At 56.1% G+C, this 25098-nt stretch overlaps 1 protein-coding gene and 1 long non-coding RNA gene across 15 annotated transcripts in view; one reads left to right on the forward strand and one right to left on the reverse strand.

The window, feature by feature from the left end:
• The window catches only part of Dlgap2 (DLG associated protein 2), a 520842-nt gene that overhangs the window by 471516 nt on the left and 24228 nt on the right, over positions 1-25098 (forward strand). For 8 of the 9 annotated variants that reach the window (XM_004869559.3, XM_087210079.1, XM_013067367.3 and 5 more), the window contains 3 exons: positions 2566-2785; positions 19118-19470; positions 20188-20229. In XM_004869559.3, coding sequence (XP_004869616.2) covers positions 2566-2785; positions 19118-19470; positions 20188-20229 — 615 coding nt within the window. The remainder of the gene's footprint in view (positions 1-2565; positions 2786-19117; positions 19471-20187; positions 20230-25098) is intronic. The other variant, XM_087210078.1, reaches the window with a different exon arrangement.
• The window catches only part of LOC101700775 (uncharacterized), a 96354-nt gene that overhangs the window by 23006 nt on the left and 48250 nt on the right, over positions 1-25098 (reverse strand). Inside the window, exons 5-8 of one of the 6 annotated variants that reach the window (XR_015450856.1) lie at positions 24401-24581; positions 22594-24247; positions 7320-7404; positions 288-543 (exon numbers count right to left, since the gene is read on the reverse strand). This is a non-coding gene — a long non-coding RNA (uncharacterized LOC101700775). Of the gene's footprint in view, positions 1-287; positions 544-7319; positions 7405-22593; positions 24582-25098 lie in introns of all 6 variants that reach the window. The other 5 variants (XR_015450859.1, XR_015450852.1, XR_015450858.1 and 2 more) reach the window with 5 other exon arrangements.

Consider the following 25098-nt stretch of genomic DNA (forward strand, 5'->3'; position numbering starts at 1 on the left):
CCCACCACCCTGCAAACAGTAACGCAGAGAGCAGCGGCCACACATTCCCTGAGAATAGACACGGCAGTCAGTTGGCTCACGGAGGAAACTGCCTGTGTTGGCATCTCGGAAGTCCAAGGTGGTTTGGTAAAGATTAGAACGGTCAGCTGAAGTCAGTGGTGCCCTGAAACAGCTTCCTCCACGCCCAGAGGTAGGCCTGCTAAAGCGGCCTTCCTTCTTTAAAAATTAGTACTATCCAAGAAAAAAAAAAATGGTACTTGCCCTGTCAGCAAGTGCGAGCAGCTTACCAAAATACAACTTCGACAACCAGTTGTGACCCACAGGGGTGTGAAGGGCAGAAGCGGCTTCCTCTGAGAGCTGCCGCTCCTCTCGGACCCCATACCCTGGAGAGCACCGCGCCTGCTCCAGGGCTTGTGCAGCCTCGCAGTGCACAACCTCGCTGTTGAGCAAGTGCCTGCCGCCTCCACCTCACTCTGCCTGGCGAGCCCAATGGGGTCTCCAAAAACGATGCGTGGAAGTCTCATCTTTTCACGCCTTTTCCACCTGGAAAGAGACGCGTTATAAACAGGGAGGCAGACTAACTCGGGCTGCGGGGTTAGAATTTGGAACCCTAGGTCTTTCTCATTGCTGGTGCTATGCCATGGCTTTAAATTGATCTGTGATTGAGCACTGTCCCTAGGCCTTTTTTTTGTTGTGAGGAAGGGTCTTGCAAAGATGCTCTGCTGCCCGGTCTGGGCTCAAATGTGAGATCCACCTGCCTCAGCCTTGCAGAGTGCTTGGGATTTCAGGTGTGTACTACCACACCTAGCTGAATTCAATTTAATTGTTAAAAAGTATGCAGTTACTTAAAATGATCCACAAGCCTGCTTGTGGGCAGCTGTACCTTACCCAGGTCACACTTGCAGTAACTCGGGGACTAGGAGCAGGAGGAGATCTCAGGAGACAGCGGCGACCCCCAGCATCAGGCCTGACGTGCCCAGGATGCAAGCTGTTAGGAGGCTACCCTGCAGGGCTCCGCTTTTCCTCCTGTGCAGAGCGAGGTACCCCTGCAGCCTGGGGACGCCCCGTCCCTCGGCCTCCCTCCCGGTAGGCGGCCCTGGGAAGGGGGCCTGGCAGCCAGGCTGGGGCGCAGCATCTCACCCACACAGCACCTGGCCTCAGAGCACTGTCAGGTGTCTTAGAGCCCAGCCCCAGGGCACCCAGCTGGCCTCCCTGGGGTCTGTTGGAGGAGCCACAGGCACACGGGGCCCGCTACTCCAGCAGCGCAGCCCTGGCGGCCCTGAGGGGAAGTGGGAGCCACACCTCGCCTCCGTGGAAAACCCAGCCCAACAGCTGCACTGCAGCTCAGGCCACGTGCTCTCGTGGCCTCTCCTGAGCACTCTGCACCCCTGTCCTCCCCAGGGTGCACCTGCGGGGTGGGCAGCTGCCAGCACAACGGCTGGGCTGCACTCGGCAGTCCTGGGAGTGCTGTGACTGACTCACAGCGAGGCACCCAGAGTTCTGGCCACAGAGCCCCTGGAAGCCCTGGAGGAGGGTGAACAGGAGACAGCAGGTGCTCTGAGTGCTCCTGTCCTCGAGCTCCCACTGCCCTGTACTGCGCCCCCAGGGAGCCCAGCCCCTAGATAAGTGCTACCACGTGTGCATGCATGTCCATGCGCGCAGAACACACAGGAGGGCCCCGAAAGGCGGTCACTTCCAGAAGTGCAGGCCGTCCAACTGAGCCTCAGCCGGGACCAGTCCCGTCTCAGCTTCCCGAGCTTAAAGTTCCCCTCTCCCCGCCCGCCCTCCCATGTGGCTGTAGTCCTGTGTTCAGCTGACTGGGTTTCCCTTGCAAACTTCCAGCGTTACTGAGGAGACCTAGGGGAAGAGTGTCTGCCCACTGGCCGCCAGAGCCAAGACCGAGGCTGAGGGCCTAGCCCCCGAGCACCCGGGCTGGGGTCCCCCTCCCAGGGCCAGCACGTCCTCGAGGGCCACTGCAGGCCAGGCTCTCGGTGGTCCACACTGGAATTTAAGTCAGAACCTCCAAAAGCATGGCTGCGTCTGGTCAGCGATCAGAGGAGGCCTCCGGGTTAAAACGAAGCTGGGGCTCAGTGCGCACCTCTGCCTCAGGCATCAGGAGCTGCTGTGCAGCTGTGTCACCCTCACGGGTTCTGGACTCCTGCTCAGATGGTGACAGGGACACCAGAAACGGCATTTCCGTGACAAGACAGAACTAAAGCAGCTGTACCTTGAACATGTGCTCCATGCCCAGACCCACCGGTCACCTGAGCTGCAGGGCGGAGGGGACAGTGGAGGGAGCTATGAGTGCACCCTGGCCAGGCGCCCGGGCTGCTTAGATTTCCGCTCAGTCTTCCTCCACTGCCAGCCACTGGGGGTCTGCAGATGCTCACCGACTTCGAGAGCTGGCTGGTCACCGCCGTGCTGTGCAGTTAACAGCCCAGCACACCGCTCCTGAGCTTGGCACATCTTCAGTGCTGCTAAAAGCACGTTGGGGTCCCCAGTTTCGGGAACATGGCCCTGTAACCTGCTAGGCCATTGCCGATTTGCTGTTGTTGATCGTTGCAGATGAGCGAGGCCGAGATGAACGGGCAGTTCGAGTCGGTGTGTGAGTCAGTCTTCAGCGAAGTGGAGTCTCAGGCCATGGACGCCCTGGACCTGCCAGGATGCTTCCGAACCAGGAGCCACAGCTACCTTCGAGCCATCCAAGCTGGCTACTCCCAAGACGATGAATGTATCCTCTCGATGATGCCCTCCAACGTGACCTCCACCATCAGGTCCAGCGCAGGTAAAGAGCGACCCCTTGAGCTCTGGTGGGACACCTGCAGGTGTGCTGCATCTCCCGGAGGGTGCACCGCACCACAGATGGCACTCACGCCCCCGCCACCCAGTCACCTGTCCAGAGCACCTGCGTTACAGATGCATTTGCAGTGGTGACCGCAAGCATTTCTCTCACTGGTAACTTTCTTTTCTTCTCAGAATGAAAATCTGTAAATTCTCGGGTCCTTTAAAACAATGCAGTGTCACTTTGTAAAGTTTTATGTAGAGAAGAGAATTCAAGTGCTGGCATCTGGAAGGCAGTGGTGTCCTAAATGTCACAGCACAGTGGGTGGCGTGGCAGCCTCCGGAACGGGGACGTGCAGTGGTCCCAAGGCACATGCATGGCGGCATCAGCCTTGGTCTTTGCTGCTCCGTCAGCAGATCCATCACCGTGTCCCGTGTCTGCCAAGAGCGTCCGCAGTTAGAGGAAATCCCCTCGCACCTGTGCACTCCAAGGGTCCATGTCAGTTTCCTTTGGTTTGTACGGAGCACCATGTCCATGCTGGGAAAATTTACCACCCAACTAAATGTCACTGCCTAGTATTTGACTGCACTATTATTATTTATATAACAATGAATGTACATTGCCCGGAGCAGCCCATAAAACACAGCAGTAAAGTTTGCTGCCCTGCACAGGAGGCCGAAGGAGGGAGGCTGTGAAATGTCACTGCTGAAGGGTGAGGTACCCTAAATGCTGTAAGATGATGGATGCTCCAGCTGCATCAAAGGGATTCAGAGGACAACTCCAAGAAAATTGGAACAACTTTTGTTCAAGAGAAATGTCAGGAGCCCAGAGCCAGGCACAGCACTTGAGAGGAGCAGGCATGGGGGCAGAGCAGAGTAATGGCCAGGGAGTTCCAGGCGTAATGCTGGAGTGCCCAGTGGCTGCAGACCCCAGCCACTGGTGCCAGACCAGGGCAAGGTCTGAGCTTTGGGAGGAACCCACTTCCTGGTGGGGCCACAGCCTGCTCCCTCAAGGTGCCTCTGGGAGATTTGGGGCTCCTTGGCTTTCCAGCTGTTCCAGAGTAATAGCTGGGACTTGTGTGCCTGAGTAAGGTCAGTGGCTGTAGGGCTGGGGCTTTAGCTCAGTGGTTCCACCACCTGCCTCGAAAGTGCAAGGTCCCCAGTTTGATCCCCAGTACCCCCCCAAAAAAAATCAGTGGCTGTTGTCCAGAGACAACTGTGGGTCCTCAGCATTCTTCCTCTGTGGCTTGGTGGCCCCGGAGCAGAGATCTTCATGATACTCTGGCCTCTAAGCCCGGGACCTGATTCAGGGAGGATCCTGGCACTGTGTCCTCTGATGATGTAAGGACAGGAAGGGGCAGAGCCCAGAGCTGGCCCCATGAGAGACCCGCAGGGCTGTGAAGGGCCAGCAGCCTCTCCAGCAGGGCTCTGCCTCCCACACGCCTATGCCATGTGCAGCTGGGGACCGCTCTGCTGCTCTACCCCAGGGTGAGAAAGAGGGGGAGCCTCTACTGGGAGGTTCAGGGAAGGGGTGAGCCCCCAACACTGGAGGCAGGGTGCATGTGTGTCAGGTGTTTGTTGAGTGTCTCTAGGATCGCAGGAATCCCTGAGTGCTTCGCTTATAGTCAGAAACATTCTGAAGCCATAATTACCTGGTAGGACTGACATTATGGAGAGAGTGAAAACAAAACAGATTTCACAGATAATGTAGGAGCCAGGGCTGAACCTGGGCTGACATTCTGACGTAGGTACACAGACGGTACCTAAATATGCACTGCATATCCCAGACAATGTGCAAATGCTTCTACTCAGCGCCTCCCTGGCTCAGGGCGCCTTACCTAGTCAGACTTTCCTCTGCCTGGTGGAAGGCGCCAGCATTACAGAACCGAAATGGGAAACCAGACAGTGCGGGAGTCCGTCCGTCCTGCCTGGCTCGGCACGTGAAAGCCAGCAGGACTGACCCAGTCCCTCCTAGCCCTCTTCACGCCAAATACCGCCAATCACTTGTGTGTAATCCTTCCCTGTTAAACAGAATGTAGGTGATTTGTAAAATAGCTTACTCAATAAGACTATGAAAAATACCAAAGAAGTTAAAGACTCCTATCTGGAAACCGAAAGTGGAGGGAAAGTACAAAAATGCCGGAATCACCATGATAGCTGAACACCAGCCTTGATTCAGGGCTTCCTGTCAGGGAACAAGTAGACTCCAATGCTTTTGTCTGGAATACTTGTAACTCTTAAATTCCTGCACCAATACTAGCATTTTATAGCTATTTCTTGTTGTTCTGTGTTTACGTGTGTGCACGTGTAGGAAAAGGGGAGATGTTTTGGCAAACTGATTTTCTTTTATGGTTCTAAAACAGGCTCTTGAAAATAAATAGAAAAAATTATTTTCAAACGCATCCCCAAGTGTTGTTGTAAAGAATAAGATTCATTTAAACATATTTCTCTATGCAGCCTTGGGAAAATAAAAGTTAGGATTATGAGATGACCTTGCTGTGGTGAACATGTAAATGTACAGCGTGAATGCTCAGATGGAAGGTAAATGCACGCAGGAGGGTTTCATTAGGCAGCTCCAATGTGCCTCTGTCTCTGCTGAGCACCACGGGGTGGGTGCTGCAGCCAATGGTGCCTGCTTAGCCGTGGGGTGGCTGCCCACGGCCCCCAGGGAAGACGACATGCCCGTGTGTCCCTGTCCCCTGCTCCTGGCATTGTGGGGAACGACACATATTGAGTAGTGTCCTCTCCTTCAGTGAAGTGGCTTTGAGAACATCTGAGTTTCATTTCACACTTGGCTTCTTTCTCATCTGTGAAATGATTTATCGGGTAGGTTTTCTTGTCTAAACATGCGTTTCACACAGTTTCTCTGAGGAAGGAATATTATTGATACTGTGGAGGAAAATGGTGTAAATTAGAGTATGATGGTTTTTCTCTGGGTCAGAAACTGTCTCTGCGGATGTCACAGCTGATTCCAGAAGTCACCGGAACAGAGGGACAGCCACTCCGAGTGACAGGAAGCAACACGGCTCGGGCTCCTGTGCGTTCAGACTTCTGCAGTCATTGGGGGGCTGCTTCCAGGCGACTGTCTGCTAACTCCAAGGAGGACCTCTGGGTTTCCGTGCCTTATATATCAGAGACAGGACAAGCATCTTCAATGCTGCGGTTCTGTTTCTGCCTGGAAACTCTACTTCCTTGTTGGCCTGTCTTGATTTGAAGAAATGTGACTGTATTTGGCTCCCCTGCCCCGCCCCGTTGCAGGCTTCAGCAAATGAAAGACATGCTTCACGTAGCATTATGTTTTACTGGGCAGTGGAGTTTCCTTCAGGAACACCCGGGACTGTCCCCCAAGGGCTGGGTTGAACATGCTGCCTCAGTGACCTGCAAAGACCAGGCCAAGCGACCCAGTCAGCAGTGTGCCTGTTTATGTGAAGAGGTAGGGAATGTTTTTTGAAACTTGAGAAAGTAGAGAATTTAAGTCAAAACTGGAAATGGAAGTCAGGCAGGCTGTTCATAAACTGTTTTGGCCAATAGAGTAAAGTTGATTTGAAGTCACAACTGAGGGACACATCAACGCTGTTGGTGCCTGGGGATTTAGCTCAGTGGCACCATGCCTACCTGGCAAGCACAAGGTCCTGAGTTTGATTCCTGGTACCAAAACAATGGGGAAAAAAAGGCTGTTGGCCACCAGGGCACCATAGAAGGACTCTAAGGAAATGCTGGCTGCAGAGCTAGCCCTGCTCCCCAGGACCAGTGAAGTGTCCCTGTCCCAGGGGAGAAAGGCCACCTTTGCCTGCCAGCCAACCCGTCCTACCCTGGCTTCTACTCAGGGTCCAGCGTCTATTCCGTTGTCCTAAGCAGGGTCTCCTCCCTCCCCTCCCTGTGAAGCAGTTTCGGGGCACAGTCTCTGATCAGCCTCCTTCGCGTGGCTAAAATAAGACAGTGCCTGGGGAAATGCTTTGGGGGTGATTAGCTCTTTCATAGAAAAGTGAACACCTGGAGCTTTGAAGCCTCCAGGTAAAATCTGAAAACTAGACTGCACCTGAAAGGCCCCTCTCGGGTTCTGTGTTCGGAACCTCAGGGCTTTGCAAACACACCAGGCCTCTGACCAGTGCTTGTTGCCTGCTCTCAGCCAGGTTGCAGTGGGGTCAGCTGCCACACACTTCCCCCGAGGTCACCTGGATGCAGAGTGAAAGCAGAGCCCCCAGGGGCCTCTCTGTCCCAAGATACCAAACAGCCAGGACAGCAGGTAGAGAATCCTCACGTCAGCGACCACATTAGGGATCAAACCATGCTTTTGGACAAGCATCTGTGAGTGTGATTGCCTCCCTCGACCTCAGACCCACACTGGTGGAGAGCTGGCTTCACGCACCTGGCCACGGCCCCTGTGCCAGTAGAGAAGAGGCATGGGGAAGGCTCTGGACACCCGGAGACAAGCGCCCAGGAGCTCCTCTTGGCCATGAGACTGGGCCAGACTCAGGACGTGATCGTGTGACCCAGCAGGGGACGTGCCAACCTGCAGTCCCAAGAGACCAGCTTACCTTGTGGCCCAGCCCGGCCAGGGCTGGAGGGCATCGGGAGAGCTGGCAGGAAGGAGCGGCCTGGTGCTCGGTGCCTCCTGCTGGACTGTAAAGGAAAGAGGTGCTGTGGGCTGAGTGGTCCCAAGACTCCTGCGTGGAAGCCCAAACCTCCCGGACCCCGAGTGTGACTGCACGTGCAGGGCCGCAGTGAGGTCACTGGCAGGGCCCCAAGCCTTATGGGAAGCGGCGATCAGGACACAACACACACAGGGACACACGCAGTGACACGGGCAGGCCTCACTCATGACGCAGCTGCTGTGGAAGAGCCGGAGGGGCTGCCACTCCGCACGGCGCAAGTTGGGCAGTGAGGGCCAGGGGTTCCCTGGTGCTGAGCACAGAGGCCAGCAGCCCCCCAGGGTCCCCAGAGGTGCAGGCGCCAGGGTTCAGCAGGAGTGGGCGATGTCACCAGGTCTCGCACACAGATGCAGATGCAGGGTGACAGTCCCGCCTGCAGACAGAGGAGCCACTGAGGACCCGCCCATGTCCGAGGCCAGCAGTGCTGGTCACCCCGGGCCCAGACTGACTGAGAGGGAGAAAAGGGTGCTGTCGGAGCCTGGCACAGTGGCTCACGAGGAAGTGGCTTCTCCCGGGAGGCCCATGGCCGGTGACACCCAGCCCAACAGGGGGAGACGTGAGCCCAGCTCATCTCTGCAGCCGCCAGAGCGACGGCACGCTGAGGTGCTCCTGCAGCCCGGAGGGGACAGATGGGACAGGTGGACCCTGCGTGGAGACGCCACAGGAGGAGACAGGCACGGGAAGAGGGCCAAGCCCAGCTGAGCTGGGCCTCCATGGAGCAAGGAGGAGGCCTGCAGCATGGCCTGAAGAAAGTGGCAGAGGGAGTAGCACACGGAGGGAGGGCACAGGCCAGTGAAGCCCTGGAGCCGACGTTCCCTGGGTCTGGGCACAGTAGACAGAATTCCGGAGGCCGCTGAGCCCCACGCTGTGTGGCCCTCTCTGTGGGCCAGGGATGGGTGCCGGCGTGTCCCTGCGTGGCTTGGGACAGCTCTGTATCCTAGCAGGGCGGCAGCTGGGCTGACACCTAGCCACACATGGCTTTTCCGGCTCGGTCGCAGGGACAGAAGTCTCGGGAAGTCTGTCTTTGGGGCTGTGGTCAGACCCCAGCAAAGATCCACTCCCCCCTCTGGAGACAGGGCTTGGTGCTTCCCACATCGCTGCCCTCTGACAGACCCAGGGCTCTGAAACCACAGTGGGCCAGCCTGAAAGCCAGCACCACCACCCCTGAGGGGTACTGCGCGCAGTGACACCTGACTAAAAGTGGCAAAGTCCCAGGTTCTGGGGCCAAGGCCGTGGCCAGGGCAGAGTGTCATGCTGTCCACTGTGACCCTGTCAGCCACAAATCCGTGGATGAGGATTGGAAGTGGACCGGGCTGGGTACTGATGCCTCAGACTCTGGGCGTAGGGACTTGCTCCTCTGTCTCTAGGTGAGCTAAGCCAACCCTGCATGATGGACGCTCCTCAGCTCAATAAACATTTGTCACACCTGGCTTATAGGACATTTAATTACAGTCATACTAAGAGTTTGCATTTAAGGCCACACTCCCATAATAACAACTACATGGAAGGCTGAGGCAGGAGGACCAGAAGTTCAAGTCCAGCCTGAGCAGTTTAGTGAGACCCTGTTCTCAAAATTAGGAAAAGGCTGGCAGGTAGCTCCGTGCCAGAACCCCTGCCTAGCATCCTTGATACGTGGGTTCATTCCTGAGTGTTAAAAAGAGAAAAAAGTTTCCATCATCTGAGAGACCTTCTGTACTTAACCATCTAATCCCTGCTTGCTGCTACGGCAGACAGTGAGGTGGGCTCTTCTCCTGGGGTCTCTCTGCTCCGTGCTGTCTTTGACAGTGCCCTGTGATGCTCTACATGGCTGTGATCTAATCATCCACACCCAAGATGTGCAGGAAATGACATGAGTTTATGGTCCCTAAGTCAACTTAATTCCGATTCTGTGTCCCAACCCCTCCTGCCTAGAGTAACCGGCAATCCCGCTTCCGTCATTTGGGGTACGCCGGAGGCCAGCCCACAGTGGGACCCAGGCCTGTGGAGGCGACCTGGAACCTCAACGTCCCTTCCGCGCGGGCCCGGAGTCTGCTGGGTCTGCGTGGGGTGTTGCAGGGTGGGCAGGCGTTGTGCTCAGCCCCCCTCCACTGTCCGCACTGGCACTTCCTCCTCTCCGCCCAGCCCAGCACTGCCCTGCTGAGTTCAGGCTCACAAAAGTCCGTGCCCTTCCCCGTGCAGAGATGGTCCTAGCACTGGCTTTCTCCAGACCCCAAGCTCCGAGCGACCCTGGAGCCGCTTGACGGGAGAAGCTTGTGAGTTGCACACAGACTTGCCAGGACCTCCTGCAGCACTCAGGCAGGAGCTTACAAAGTGCAGGGACCGTGGAGACCACCGCAGCCCAGAGGCCCCGGGCTCGCTGCAGTGGCGCTAGTGGCACCAGGGGCTCTAATTTTGACCCTCGGAAAGGCGAGTGGCTTAGGAGTGCACCTTGAGTTTGAGTGGACCGCCCTTCTCTAAGCCCAGATTGATCAGGTCTCTCTCCACGTGCGGACGGACTCAGCACCTGCTTCCTGCCTTGCGGACCTGACACTTCGTGAGCCCCAGCTGTTCGTGACTGATTCTCAGTGCAGGCTCGGGCTCAGCAGAATCTCCTTGGCCAAGTTGACTGCTCCCAAGACTGAAGCAAGAAACTAAATGCAGCTGATTACTCTGAAATTAGTCTTTCACCCTCTGTTCAGATGCTAAAACTGAACACTGCTGTATGCATATACGGTGAGTGTGGCTTAGGGTTAGGGTCATGAAATCTGTATCATTGTTGATAATTTGCAAATACATAGAAGATTGTGGTAACAAATGGGAAGGACATAGTTAAACAGAAAGAAATACATATGCACTGTGGAAGGCATTCCCTTTTAAAATATTTAATTGCCTTGGATTTATTTCATCCCAGTGAGGTCACTAAGGCATAGGACCAGACTCTGCTTTTGAAACACAGTAAGGGGAATTCTTTGGAAGTCCCAGTGGGGTTATCATGGAGAATATTTATACCTCTGTCTATCCTTTGTCTAAAAGCGATACGGCGGAATAAAATGATCAATCATGTCAAATGTTACCGTGATTGTAGGTAAGATAAAGAAAGATTCAGCAGCAAAGGCACTGAAGGTCTCTGCTGATGTGGGCAATGGCAGACATACTGAATTCCTGGAGAAAAGCCCCCCACTGTAAATATGGGGCGAGTTTCCTCTTCCAGTGCTTCAGATTGTATGTACTTGTATCATTTTCGCTAATGGACGCTGACATTGTTTCTTTTTCAGTTCATTGATTTATAGCAGGTCATTACTTCACCATCATTTTGATCAATTCATTGCACGGTCAGTCAAGTCAAATCTAAAATGTTTATTTAGCGCCTGAGGTCTGCACTGCAGAGATGCTTCATGACGTGAAAGGGAACAGAATCTGAATAGATTTGGACACTGGACAGACACACGACCGGATGATTGCACCTTCAAAAGCTTCCTCACTAAAACTTGCTCACTGACACTTCCTTCTCTGAATTAAGGTTGAATTGTTACACACTATTCCGTGGGTCATGAAATTATCAGCATGCCTTTCCGCCCTGTGGATTGGCAGGATGAGCTGCTATCACTGAGCCCCTAAGCTTCCTAGGAGACCGAAGAACTCATAAACCCGGGCCAGCACTTGGCAGGCCCCACAGGACCACCAGCTCCTTCGGCAGAGCCTTGCCTCCCTAATGATTCTCTTTCTCCTGGAGGATTAAGCTGTGCCCTGGTTGTACCTTCGCCAGGTGTAGGTGTGAAATGGAAAGAACCACATGTTTCTTTCGTGCCTTGGTGATGCTGACTACTCAGCCCTCAGCACGGGGAGGTCACCGGGTCTTGTCCACTGTGGCACCTCCCAGATTGCAAGGAAGCTGCACTTGGATCCTGACTTGCGGCCAGCACCGTCCTCTCTCTGTGATGGACAGGTCAGGGATATGTTGTTGTTGTTGACCATCTGTCCTCCACTAGAATATAAGTTCTGTGGAATGGGAATTTTTCTCATTCCTGACTCCATGGTGCCTGGAACAGTGCGTGGCGGAGAATGGACCTTTGTGACATCTTCATTGAGTTCTTTAATGAACACAGTGACCGCATGCATAATGAATAAAATGGGGCTATGGGCGGGGGGCTCCCGTACCCTGCAGGTGCCATGGCCCTCGGGCTTTGGGGCCCCGAATGCAGCTCCAGCAGATGTGCCGTCCACACGCACGGGCTTGTCAATGGGTGAGCCCCTCCTTTGGTGAGCTTACTTAGAACTTCTTCACAGTTCACTACAGAACTTGCATCTTTCATTTCTGGCTCCTGCAGTTAGGGACAGATTTTTCCAGTATGAGCTGCATGGCAGTACTGGAGCCAGCTGGCAGACCCGGGTGCCAGGAGCCACTTCTGATCAGCCCCACACATTACCACTCTGGGCTGCACATCACGTTCAGCCCACCCATCTCTGGCTGGGTAACCGATGAGTCCTCTTGCCCTTTCCCTGCAGCCCTTTCTGTCCCTGCACCCTTTGCCCTGCCCTGAGAGGGACCAGGTTTTCTGCAGAGCTTCGAAGGAAGCTCTGCCCTGTTCACACGAGCTGACAGGTGCTGAAATGCCTAAGCATTCAGATGGCGGCTCCAGGGAGCAGGCATGGCAGGAGTGACCCCTCTGCCCAGGCAGCTTGTGCTCTTGCCACAGGGCACAGGCTCTTGGGCAGTCAAAGGCTGGACGCCGAGGTCATGGGGCTCCTACTGCTTGCTGTAGCAGAGCCGCCCAGCACTGCCCCTCCCTGTTCCCAGAGCCCAGGCTGCAGGCACTCTGACTCCAGGCACTCCACCCACTGGCAAAGAGGACCCTGCTCAGTGACACCAGACAGGGCAGGCCGGGCAGGGCAGGAGGACATTCCACATGCAGAGTCTGCTTCTCAGGGACCCACACCCATACCTTCCATCTGACTCCAGTCACCTTGAAATTAAAGCTGTGCAGCCCGTGGGCCAGGGCCCTGAGACTCCCCAGCTTTACAGGACTCGGGGTGTGTTAATAAGCATCATTAAGCAAAATTATGTTCTGTTGCTAGCCTTGCAAGAAGCACCTGCTTTGTTCTATTAATTTTTATCAAAGGTAATTTTCTTATCCTTAAGTGACACCAGTAACTGTAGATTTATTAACCTACCTGGGTCGACAGCTGTGAGTCAAGTTCATCCACAAGCAGCAGCCCTCATGAAGGATTAGCACTTCCTCCAAACTGTGGTGGTAAAACCGAATTCCAGTACAGCTGGAATGCAGGCTTCACTCACAGTTAAACATCCCGAGCGAGGCTCCGCGTGTGCACGTGCACTCACACTCACACCCCCAGGCATGGAGACCGCAGCAGGTGCCATTGCTGTGTCACGCACCTTGCACACAGAGCAGGGTGCCCTCGTCAGCATCACCCACAGGTCACAGTCACTGATCTGTTATTTCCAATGGGGGCAAAGCCGTGCTTTTCAAAACTGTTTTCATCTAAGTTTAGCTTCACATTCCTGGGGAATCTGGACATAATCACTGTTGGAGAGGAGCCCAAGTCTGCTGCTGCCCCAGGGTGTTTCTTGCTGGGGCTGGGGCCATCTGAAGTCCCTGCATGCTGTCACTCCGTGAATCTCCTGGGGTACTCTGGCTCTTTGACTGTTCAGAGTTCTGTACCTAGAAATGCACGTGGCCTTCGTAGTGTAAAAAGTTGGTTCCTTTTCACTTGCGTTCAGAAAATACAAGTTCTTGCTATGCAATATGGTTTTCAGCATTTAAAGTGAAAGCAGGAAGTGTCCATGAGGAAGGCAGCCTTCACGGCCTCATTGGCACTGCAGACGCTGTAATTGGTTTTTTTTTTTGGAACTAGGGTTCAAACTCAGGACATTGCACTTTCGAGACAGGCGGCAGAACCACTGAGCTAAATCCCCGGCCCTGCAATTGCTTGATAACAGTTTCCAGGTAGACAGCTCTGCCTGTGCTCAGGGAGGCCCCAGAACTTCCTGGTCACGAAATTCCTTATGACTTCAGCGAAACCATGTGTGTGTGCCCATAGGATGCAGTTTCTGTGTCCCCTCTGGTATACACTTATGTTTTGAGATTAACATTAATTAACATATCAAAATATCTTTAATCTTTTGTGTCTCTTTTGCCAATGAAGTTTGGCCCCTCCAGTGCTCGTTCAGCTGTTTAGATGTTCGCTGCTTGATTGCGCAAGCTCCTTTTATGCTACTGCCCTTGAAGTCCTAATTACAAGAGCTCAGTGAAGTTAAATCCGGCTCTCACATTCAGTGCGATGCCGCTGCTCCCACTCAAGCCCGTTCTGTCTTGATTACCTACTTGTGCTTCACGCCATAGAATGCTAATTTTTAAATTTCCTTGTTGGCTTGCAAATGACTTTCAAGGGCTGAATTCAGAAATGGTGTCCAGGTCCTGGGTGTTGATGCTAGTTACCGTCATCATCACCAATGATTTGTTCACACCTGCAGCCACTCGGGGGCGTGTGGACCTGTGGGCTGGGAGCAGTTGGCTCCGTTTGGTCAATTAACTTCTTTCCAGGGAAGTCTGTTGCTCCAAATTCTCCTTCTCTACACTGGCTAACTCACCACGGTGAAGACCCGGGGAACGTCCTCACGGTCACTCTGGCTTTCTGTTGTGTTCAGAGCAGCCGGGTGGACAAGAGCTGTTGTTGCCTTCGCCTGCCCAACACACTGGGGCCAGGCTCAGGTCAGGGCCTCCCGCCTCGCGTGGCAGCTGAGTAGCTGAGTAGCTGAGACAGCCATCGAGGCAGGGGGCTGATTAGCTGACTCGAGGCTTTGGGCATTTTAGAAGTCTGGATCACTGGAATTTAAGTCTTGGCTCTTCTGTGGAGCACAGCAGGCTAGAAGGTAACCGACGTGCATTTTCTGGCCTCCCTCCTTCGTGTGCCTTCTTTGCCAACCCTGCTGCCCCCCACTTGGTGGCCCTGCCACCTTCCTAGGCCTTCTGATGCCAGAGCTCTGAGGAAGTTCTTCAGTCTCTGCAGGATATGAGCTCAACCCCACTGTGCCCTGGAGACCATAGAATTCTCACCCTCGTGAGGTTTCTATGGAAACTTTTCTAGCGTTTATCACATGCACGCTTTCTTCACTGGAGCAGTACAGCTAGTGTTTCCTTGGGGGCACAGCCGTGGCGGTGACCACTTGTGCACCGAGGGAAGGCACTTTGTGGAGACCGGTCACCCCACCCATCATGCTCAGGGCAACTTTCACAACTGAGAAGCGAAAGGCAAACTCAGAAACTGGATTGCAAAACACAGCTGCATTGTTTCCCGGTTGTACCACATACCCAAGGCACATGTCAGAACAGTGGTGTAACCTGTTTAAATCTCCAATTTCTCATCCTCAAGACGGAAATGCAAAAGCACTGTGTCACAGGTGTCCACAGCTGGGAGCCGCCTAGTGTGCAGTGTGCCCTCACAGTGCTGGCATGCCCTGCGGGTCTCCGGGGGGACCGGGAAGTGAGTGAGATGCTCAAAGGGCTCCGTCCCCTGAGACTGCAGGGAAACGCAGCAGGCTCCTCCTTGGCAACAACCACTGCCTGTTCTTCCTGCTCAGTGCAGATGCAAGACACCAAGGCTTCACAGCCTCTGTCATAGTGGCCATCGTGGCCGCCCTGGATGCCAGACACAGACAAGCACAGACCCAGGTCTCAAGCGTGTCTGTACCTCTGTACCTCTGATCCAGGAGGTTTTGTTGAGCCCTGAGGAGCCAAAGGAAGTGTGCCTGTGTACCTTCTGGAGGCTGCACTGGAGGATCTACAAGCATCCTTTGTGATGTATAGGTTTGGTCTGACGGTCCTGGCAGGTCTGCAGTCCTGAGATTCTGTCCCTGTCACCCGCTGCAGTGAGTCTAAAATATTGAGCCATATGGGACAGACTCCAAGTGAACAATTACATTAATCCCCTGGAGATATCGGAATAATACAGCACATTAAAATGCATCGAGGCAAGAGTCCAATTGTTAAAACACTTCCATTTAGGAGGAGAGAAGAAAAAAAGTAAAAGAGAAAGTTTGAGGTCATTTGATACTTCCCACAAAAAGAAATATCTTGCAGAAAACTCCATGACATATAAAGAGAGGTGGCCAGCTGCACCCTGAGACCAATGCACCTGTCATTCACCCTCCCCTGAGAGCCAGAGAGAAACCAGATCGCAGCCAGAGCCTCTGCAGACCAGAAAGCGGGCTTGCAGGTACCTGCACTGGCCCGGGGGGGCAAAGCCAGCCCCGTGGACCGACCTCCTCCCTGTGCTGCCCGCTCATCCTTCCCACCCTCAACGTGTAGATGTCACTCTCCCCCGACAGTGTCCTCCGGGCCTCTCCACGCTTGGGCTCCCCCCCTGCACCGCCGAGTGGTCCACATGGCCTCTCCCAGCCGGTCTCTCCACAGTGACTGTGAGCCCTTTGGCACCAGGATCTTAGCTGTAGAAATGCGTTTCGGGAAAGTGGAGCTCCGTACATTACAGCCCACATGACGTCCGAGGCAGCTGGCGTTGGGGTGCAGCGTGGAGAACACCCAGGTCTGCACCCTGGCCTCTGGGGGCTAAGGCCTGGTGCCAGGAGCAGCAGCTGCCACTAGGTGACTGAAGCAAGCGATGGTTTCCACAGCAGAGCTTTGCTGAGCACCATAGCGAAGACGGCAACTCTCTGGAACTGTAGCCAGGGCCATCTGGGGCGTCTCCCGGCTCCAGCAGGACCCTGCTGCACCCCTCTCCACTGCCCCCATGCACGTCCAGCCTCCGTCCAGGTCCCTGGCTGGGAGACCAGCCCGCTGCGCAGTGACACAGGCTCGGACACAGTGCCAACGCTTCCTGCCAGGCAGGGAAAGGTGCCACCCCACCTCCCAGCTCCCCAGAAGGAAATGGGAGCAGCTCCCACTAACTAGTTACTGAGTGCAGCCTGAGCGAGCACAGGAGAAGCAAGAAGTGTGACACTGGTCGTCCTGGGACTCAGACAGCCTCGTAGCCTGGCCTCCAGTGTTTCCTGTTTAGTGAGATACTCCTTCCGGGAGGTTTGAGGAGACCTAGGGAGGGACCGAGTGACAGGAAGCGCCGTAGAGGAAGTGTCAGGGGAGGCAAACTTCTCAGTGGACAGACAGACCGCCATGGGCCCACAGGAGTGTGCAGAAATTCCCATGCTGCCGAAGCTGAGACCCAAAGGAGGCAGCGTTGTCCTGCAGCCCAGACAACCTGGCTCACCCGGGCGTTGTGCACACCCCAGAACCCTCAGCATTTCGTCCTCATTCCCACACACGTGTCTCAAATAGACTGTGAAGTGGCTCCGATTGTTTCCCTTTATCTTCACTGTTGGGACACACAAATCGGCTTACAGATGATTTCCATATCCGAAGGTCACCAGAGAAGCAGCTTCGCTCGCCTCTCTGCGGCTGTGAGCCAGGTGGACCTCGCAGCCCTGAGGCCGAGTCCGGGATCCTGCAGCTTCCTGCTGAGTGACCTCGGCCACAGCTCCAGGTTTCGGGGTCTCCAGGAAGAGTGGCCACGCCAGCACGCTACACAGCCCGCTGCGCAGGGTCCAGCAAAGAGGGCTCGCTAGAGGAGAGAGGGCCGGGGCGGCAGCTGGGGCCACAGACCCCAGAGTCAGAGTGGGGCTGACCGCACAGGCAGAGGAGGGCCGTCAGAGGACGGGGCTGCAAAGGCACAGCCGAAGCCTCCGGGAGAGCGACAGGGCTGGGGTGGCAGACCCAGGCCCCGTGCAGACCATGCAGTCCCCCGGGTGGGTGGGCGGGGCACCCAGCAGAAGCCACCAGCAGCCTGAGGGTGTCACCCCAGGAGGCACCACAGAGGGCGCCGCACCTGGAGTGGGCTCTGAGTGAAGGAGGCTGGGCCGATGGGGAGCGGAGCACAGCGCAGCTGACCTGAGTCCGGGGAAAGATCCCGGGAACTCAGCTCTGTGAGCAGTCCTGGGTGTTGTCAGCTTTTGGCCATGTCCCTTGACAGGCAGTTCACATTCGAGACACGTCTTACAGGACAGAAAGGAGGGCCGGAGCGTCTGACGCTCCCCGGGCCCTCCGTTTGCTGACGCCGCTCAGCGCTCCTGTGTCTGTCTCCGTCCTGGCTCTCTCTCCGGCGCTTTTTTTTTTTTTTGGCACTGGCCATCGAACTGGGGACCTTAAGCTTGCGAGGCAGGCGCCAGAACCACCGAGCTAAACCCACGGGCCTCTCCTGCATTCTTTAACTCCTGCCCCTTCCTGAGCATGGCTACCGTGGTTATGCCGGAAAGCACACACGGGCTGGCATGACAGGCCACTGCGCTTCCTTTGTCTGTGTGTCGGGTGACGTCTGACATCGTCCTGATTAGGCAGGTGCAGTCACACAGGCCCTGGAGCCGGGGTGGGAGCGGGAAGGTGCGCGGACCCCCGCAGGGCACCCGGACACTGAATCCACGCGCCGAAGGCCACTGCTCCAAGCAGCTTCCCAAGCCCTGGAAGCACCTTGTTGCTCAGTCTGTCCTCAGGAGGTGCCAATGTGCTCCTGAGCGTGCCCGTGTGTGGATCACCGCTGCCCCAACACGCGTCACCCTCACCCTAGCGCATGTCATGGCCACACCAACCCCCGAGTGTCCCGTGGCCTGGGCGGGCAGAGCACATCCATGTCTCCGACTTCACAGAGGTCAGGGCATGGTGAGCAGCGCTTTTTCTTAGGATAAGTAAGAGCAGCCGGCAGCACCCTGACTCGCAGCGAGAGAGACGCCATTCCCGCACAGAGAAGCCGGTGTGGACAAACCCACACCGCCTAGACCCCGACCAGGGCGCCTTGCGCCTGCTGCAGCAGTGGGGCTGCAGCCAGGGAAGGGGCCTGCAGGCTCCCACAGGGACTTCAGCACTCTTCCTCGAAGGCAAAGAGAAGCTGCCTGCTGTGCCAGCTCAAACGGGGCACGCAGCTCCATGCCTCACTCCAGGCCCCGCAGACGCCACTGAGGCCAACACAGCTTCATGCCTGTGTGCTTCCCGATGTCTGACAGGTGGGCTGCAGCCAGTGGGGCAGCGCTTACTCTGGGGCTGGAGGGGAGGCGGGAGGTGCTGGGGACAGCAGGTGACAGCAAGGACAGCAGCCTCAGTCCGGGACGAGCTCGTGCACCCGCACCTCTTCTTGGTGAACCCTGAGCCTGTGCCAGGTAGGCCAGACTCACAGGGAGTAGACACCTTTCTGATTCTCTGTTGTAAAAATGGTAGCTGTTCATTACCAAGATTTTTAGAAAATGCACGCAAGCCAGGGAAAACAATGGCGCCATTGTCGCTGAACAGCAGCATGGTTAATGTCTGGGGGGACTGTCTTCTCTTACACGGGTTTCTCTGCATCTGCCACCCTCTGTCTCTGTGGCTTAGGATCCTGCCCCCTTCTTTTACTCATTGTTTCAAAAGTGAGCATTTTGATGATCCTGTGAGCTGCATGAAGTCGGACACGGGCCTTCTTTCCTGCCCGGGCCACGAGGTGCTTCTGTGTCTCTGCTGCTGGAGTGTGAGGTGTTTTGTAACTTCTCACTGCTAGCTGCACCCACGTCGACACCCCTGGGAGACACGCTGGCTGAGGCCTGGTTGTTTTCTGCGGTGGGATGGGCTCGCTGGCTGGGCGCTGGGTGGAGCAAGGGCAGGTGTAGACCAGAGGCACAGCGAGGCCACCCTGATGGGCTCTGTCTCTTACAGCTGTCTCCTACCCCAACTACAAGAAGACACCCCCGCCAGTGCCCCCTCGGACCACCTCAAAGCCCCTCATCTCCGTGACAGCCCAGAGCAGCACGGAGTCCACCCAGGATGCCTACCAGGACAGCCGCGCTCAGAGGATGTCCCCGTGGCCACAGGATGGCCGCAGCCTCTACAACTCCACGGACAGCCTGGACAGCAACAAGGCCATGAACCTGGCCCTGGAGACGGCTGCAGCCCAGCGCCACGCGGACAGCCAGGGCGGCTCCATGCGGCCCGGCGACAAGGCCATCCTGACGTCCAAGGCCGAGGAGCTGCTCAAGAGCCGCTGCGCCTCCATCTCCATCGGGGTGCAGGTATCCTCCCGCACTGCGCCTGGTGCCACACATCATGCAGAGCATAGCTCAGGGATAGGACTCAGCCCTCAGTCACGGGACCCAGCAAGCAGCCATAGCCGGAGCCAGGCCTGCACCCAGCCCCCAGGGCCCTCTCTGGGGCGTTTTCCAGGTCTGTAGCCACTAGGCAGTGCAGAGAGGCCACTGATGGGTCAGAGGGTGGCCTCCCGTGGAAGTTCCCCAGAGAGCGTCGGGAAGGAGCTGTCCTTCGTCAGAGGTGAGGGCGTCCACTCGGGGCAGGCAGCAGCACCTGGGCCAGGGCTCCATAGCTCTGGGGGAGACCACATCCAGCTGGGGCCCGGTGCACCCTCCCGCGGGGACAGTGCCAGTGCACAGCTCTGCCTGCTGGAAGGGCGCGGGGCACAGGCTGTCCCGGTCGGCAGGAGCATGTGGGTGTGTCCCCGTGGCACCCCCTCAGCCTCTGATGGACACAGCTTAGTGGGGCTGGAGCAGCTCCCTCGTCCTGCGTTCAGCCCGTGTCCTGCGGCCCTTAAACACCAGATGTCTGATAGCCCCACGACGCACCCTGGGACAGGGGCTCGTGCGGTATGATGAGAGCCATGTGGCTCTGGCACCAGGCCAGGAGGTGGGAACGGGCAGCCAGCAACAGGGGCAGTGGCCCGCTGGCCTCAGTCCCTGAGCCAGGTCCCCACACTGTGGCTTCATTGTTTTGTTTAGGATTCTGAATTCCCCGACCTTCAGCCATACCCAAGGTCAGATGTAAGTACCGAACCCCTCCAAGCCACGTCCGCATGACTCTCATTCTACCTCCCTCCTTGGGGTCTCATACGACTGCTCGTGTCACTCTGTGTCCTGGCTCTATGTGCCAGGCACCGTGCTGGGCCCCTCCACGGCACCGACCCTGGCATCCCGAGGACGAGAGTGCCCCCACCCGAGGGAGGACAAGGGGCTCAGCCGTCCGCACCCTGCAGCCCAGCTCCTGCAGAAAGCTGACTCCAGTCGCTGTCTGCAGTAAAGGCCTGAGGTCCCCTGATGACTGGGTGGCTGCGTGGCGCACTCACACCCGCCCACTCTGCCACCCCACAAGTGTCCCCGTGTCCCAGGCTGCCCCCTGGGAGAGTGTCCCCTCCCGCGCATGCAGGCACGGATCGCACCCGAGGTCCTGGGCCTGACCGCAGAAAGCATGGCCAGGTCGTCCTGGGACAGCCTGCAGTGGGAGCCACACCTGCACCCGGGCCACCCATCACCAGCCCAGCCTTGCTCAGCCAACCGAGCCTCTTGGCTCCCAAGCACCTAGCACAGTGCCTGGCACATAGCGAGTGCTTGGTCAGTGTGGGATTCGTGAGTGGACGGTCGTTGAGGGAGGGCGGGGGGACCATGCGTGAGTGCGAGGGCGCAGTGTTCAGCGCCCGTGACTTTGTGAGCTCGCCATGTCCAACAGGAGATCAGTTGGAAAGCTAAAAAGGAAGCAGTCAAGCGAAAGAGTGATGTGACAAGAGGAGGAACTCTGGGGGGAAAGGACAGAGAAACGGTGCGTGGACACTGGGACAGGCAGGCAGGAGGGTGACAGACTGCAGGGCAGACGGACAGAGGCACAGAGCAGGGCTCAGCGACAGATGACTCCCGGACTGGCACCTGAAAGGACCCCAGGTGCCAAGCGTTAGTTTGCTGACCTGGATGGGGAAACAGGACCAGGGAGGGTCGGTGACTTGCCCGAGGGTGACAGCCCAGGGTGCTGGGCCCTGGTGGAAGCCCAGGGGGGTGGCATCCTCTGGCTCTGATGCTGCCCTGCTTTGTGGAGAGGAGAGGAAGGCTGCCCTGGTCCTGTGACGCCTGCTCTGGTCACGGAGAAAGGTGGCTGGCAGAATCCAGTTCAGTGTGCTGCTTGTGGCCCGGGCGCTGCTCTGGGAAAGCGTGGGGACAGTTCGCTCCAGTGCACACAGTGTGCACCCCACATACTGTCCTTGCTGCCGAGCACGCCCTCTGTGACCAGCAGCCCCGGAGACACCTGGCTTGCAGAGCTCCTCACGGTCCAGGGCATCGCATACCACTGCCCCCGTGACTGGAGCTCAGGCCTGAGCTGAGCCTGCTGGGCTGTGTCCATCGTGGTGCCTGAGAGGCCTTCCTTGGCCCCTACGTCCTATGCCCATCCTTCCCCTGGCCGGCTTAGGTGGGACTCTCACTGGAGGTTTCCATCCCCAGTGGCTGGACCAGTGTCTGCCCAGACTCGGGAACCTGCAGGCCACTGCACACCCCCAGGGGAGCAGCTGGGCACGGAGCCCGGCAGGACAAGAAAAGGCCGGTTCACATGTTTCTGAGTGCCGTGGACAGTACCCTGACCCAGAGTCCACAGGCCGGCCCTCTCTCCTTCTGCTGGTTCCTGCCAGTCCGCGGAGTCACTTCTGAGCATGCATGTGAATCTGACCAGGTGCTGCAGTTGGTAGAGGCGGCCGAGTGCAACACGGAGAAACCCCAAGGCACCTCCGCAGTGGGAGAGCCACCACACGTCTGTCCAGGCCTTGGGGGCAAAGGGGCAGCTGCAGAAGCCCTATGATGCTCATGCTGAGCGTCCTGCAAGGTGGAGCACACTGGTCCTCACCTCCACCCCACCCACTGTCACTGCTGCCCCTAGACAGAGGCTGTGAGTCCCGCTGAACTCTGGGCTGACAGTGGGTCCCCAAGGGAAACAGAACATGTTGGCATGAAAAGCACATGGCCCCTGAAGGAGGCTTGGACAGCCCAGCTGTGACAGCAAAGATTTCAGATCTGATCTGGCTGCGGCTCCTGTGAACCGCTCCCTCCCACCACCAGGCCAGATTCACTCTCAGGAGCCACAGAAAGCTGCCAGGGCTGGCTGCACATCCCTAGCACAGACTCGAGGCCAGCCTGGGTGGGAGCAGGGCACAGGAGGGCACAGGAGGGCACAAGAGGCCGCCTCGCCTAAGGTCATCCCATCAGCACCAGCCTGAGTGCACACACACACGCACACACACACACACACACACACACACACACACACATGCAGAGGACCACATGCACAGACCAGCTGCACTAGACCCCTGTTCTCACACACAGCACAGGTGCCAGTGTCCTCCCCGTGGTCCCAGCTCAACTAATCCCCACCTTCGCCCAGAGCTGGGCACAGTGACCCCTGGGGTCCCTCCGGGGTGCCTGGCAGTCACCGTGTGATTGCTTGTGTCCAGGTCTTTCTTCCCTACTCTCCAGGGAGCCCCTCAGTTTCAACGTTGGCTTCCTTCCAAACCAGTTTGCCAGCAGTGACCGTGCTGATTCATCTCCAGAGCTGTCTCCACAGGGAAGGTCTGGAAGTGAATATGTACACACAGCTTCCGGAGCATTTCCATTCCCTCGCACGTGTGACCCTGTCCCTCTGCACTGTGCAGAATGGAACTCTTTCTCCTGCACCTGGCTTACCCAGAGCGCCTCTCTGCCCAGCATTCCTGGAGTTGGTGCCCATGCCCTCCTTCTGACCACCTCAGCTTTGCTATGCCTCTGACTTTGCCAACAAGCCCAGAGAGCCCTGTTTGTCTTTGGAAGGTTTCATGTGACAGCTGCTGGAAAATTGATAAAAGTCACTTGTGTGTTTTAATTGAATAGGTGTCTATTCTCCTGGTGTCCTGAACCAAAGGACCAGGAATTCGTGTTTGCTGTGGGCGGACTGCCCTGACTGGGCTCGGCCCGACGGCCTTATATCCGTCACATGGCTGGGGGGGTGGGGTGGGGCTCGGCACTTCCTCCCTCATGTTCAGACAAGGATGCAAAGATTCTGCTCTCCTGACAGTTGTAGGCCAGCTTGCAGCAGGACTTGAGTAGCCCTAGCAGCTGTATTTTTCTCTTTCACTATAAAAATAACAAAATTATATTAGAGAAAATTTGAAGACTAACAAAGGGAAGAAAACAATGTTCTGTTTTGCTGGTTTCTTCCTGCACCGATGTTGGACAGGTGTCTGTGACTGCTGTGCTTCTGTGTGTCACATGCACCTTGTGACACTGCTGTTCACAACACCACTGAGCTGTGTTGTTTGATCACACTCATCAAAGCATCTCTGTGCTCTGAATCTGCTCGCTGTCGTGTAAATGACTTTGAGGATTGGTGAGGAAATCCTACTGCATTGGATGTTACCTTCTCCTGCCTCCCTAGCCCATGTCCCCATAATTCCTCCTATAAACACTGCTGCCCTGAAGTCCTCACATGTGCCCAGGCCTAGGACCATTTCTCAGGCAGCAGTCCTAGGTCCACAAGTACTCTTGACATTGTTTATAAGCATGTGCATGCTTTCACTGCAGCATTCTTTATAGTAAACATGAACTGATTTCACCCATGTCCTATATCTATCAAAACTGGTATCATCAACCCACATTGTAAGATGTGTTCACCTTTGAGCCGGCAGCCACATATCATATGAGTATGTTCACAGAAGTACACACATACATGCAAGTGCAGACACACACTGACAGCAGCACTGTTATTAATGACAAACCTGGAAGTGACCAAAATGTCCCTCCACTGAAGACTGATTCAGTACATTAGGTTGTGGTCATGAACCTATTGGGCTGGTATGCAGTTAGAAACCAAGATGCTGCCTACGTGCTGACGTGAACTTCAGACACACTGATCAGCATGGTCATGGTGCTGCACAGTGAGAAGGAAAGGGGAGTCCTCGTGGGGAGGTGTGGCTGTTCCTGAGAATGCTTTTCCTGTGGCCGATGCACGACTCCTGCCAGCTGTCAGGCCAGCTTCTTGGCTGACCTTAGGGCTCTAGCAGAAAGAGAGGAAGCCCTGATCTTCTCCAGGCATGGCAGGCCAGGTGGCCACAGAGGAAGGCACAGGGCAGGGCTCTGGGTCGGAGAGACCCAAGCAGGAGCCCTGGCCTGGCCCTTGAGAGCTGAGCACCCGGGGCAAGTCACTCACCTCTGTCTCCAGCAAGTGGTGGGCAGGTCGGATACAGAGGACTCGTGGAACGAACTGCACCGAAGTCCTCATTCTTCTCCTGGCCTGGGTGGGTCAGGCCTGGTGTGGGCAGCTGTAGGGCACAGGCTGGAACTCCATTTGCTTCACGCCTTGCACCTTCTGCTACAGAAACTGGTCCCATCTTAAGAAAAATGTTTAAAGCTTAGCTATGACATTTCAGCTTGAAGTCTGAAGTCCTTTCGGTACAAAAGGTAATATTTTGAGACAGAAGCCAGGGAAGACTTTTATGGCTCAGTTAACCTTGGTTTCACTGACTGTTACCCTGGGACCTTTGGGTTGGGTTTGTTGTGTTTCCTTTATGAAGTTTTCTGGGCTAGAATTACTCATGTGGTAACTTTACACAGCTGATGGTCATTAAAACACCTCAAGGACTTGGGGGTGCAGCAAGCATTTTCTGGGGTGCCCAGCTCCCGTCTGGTCAGCCCTGTGCCCAGCAGAAGCCCGCTGAGCGGCACAGGGAACCTTGCCTCTGTGTGGCTGACAGACACTTCACTTCCTTCCTGTGTCTCTGTATGTGGGTGCGGCCATCAGTGTAATTCTCTAAAATTGCATATTTGTTGTTGTTAGCTATGTTTGGTTCATGCTGTACTTCCTTTCTTCACTGTAGACTGTGATGAGAGTTTTTAAATCTTCTAATA

This window comes from Heterocephalus glaber, unplaced genomic scaffold (assembly GCF_053883595.1).
Source record: "Heterocephalus glaber isolate CG9 unplaced genomic scaffold, H.glaber_assembly_v1.0 deba00001104, whole genome shotgun sequence".
In the NCBI taxonomy this organism is placed as follows: Eukaryota; Metazoa; Chordata; class Mammalia; order Rodentia; family Bathyergidae; genus Heterocephalus; species Heterocephalus glaber.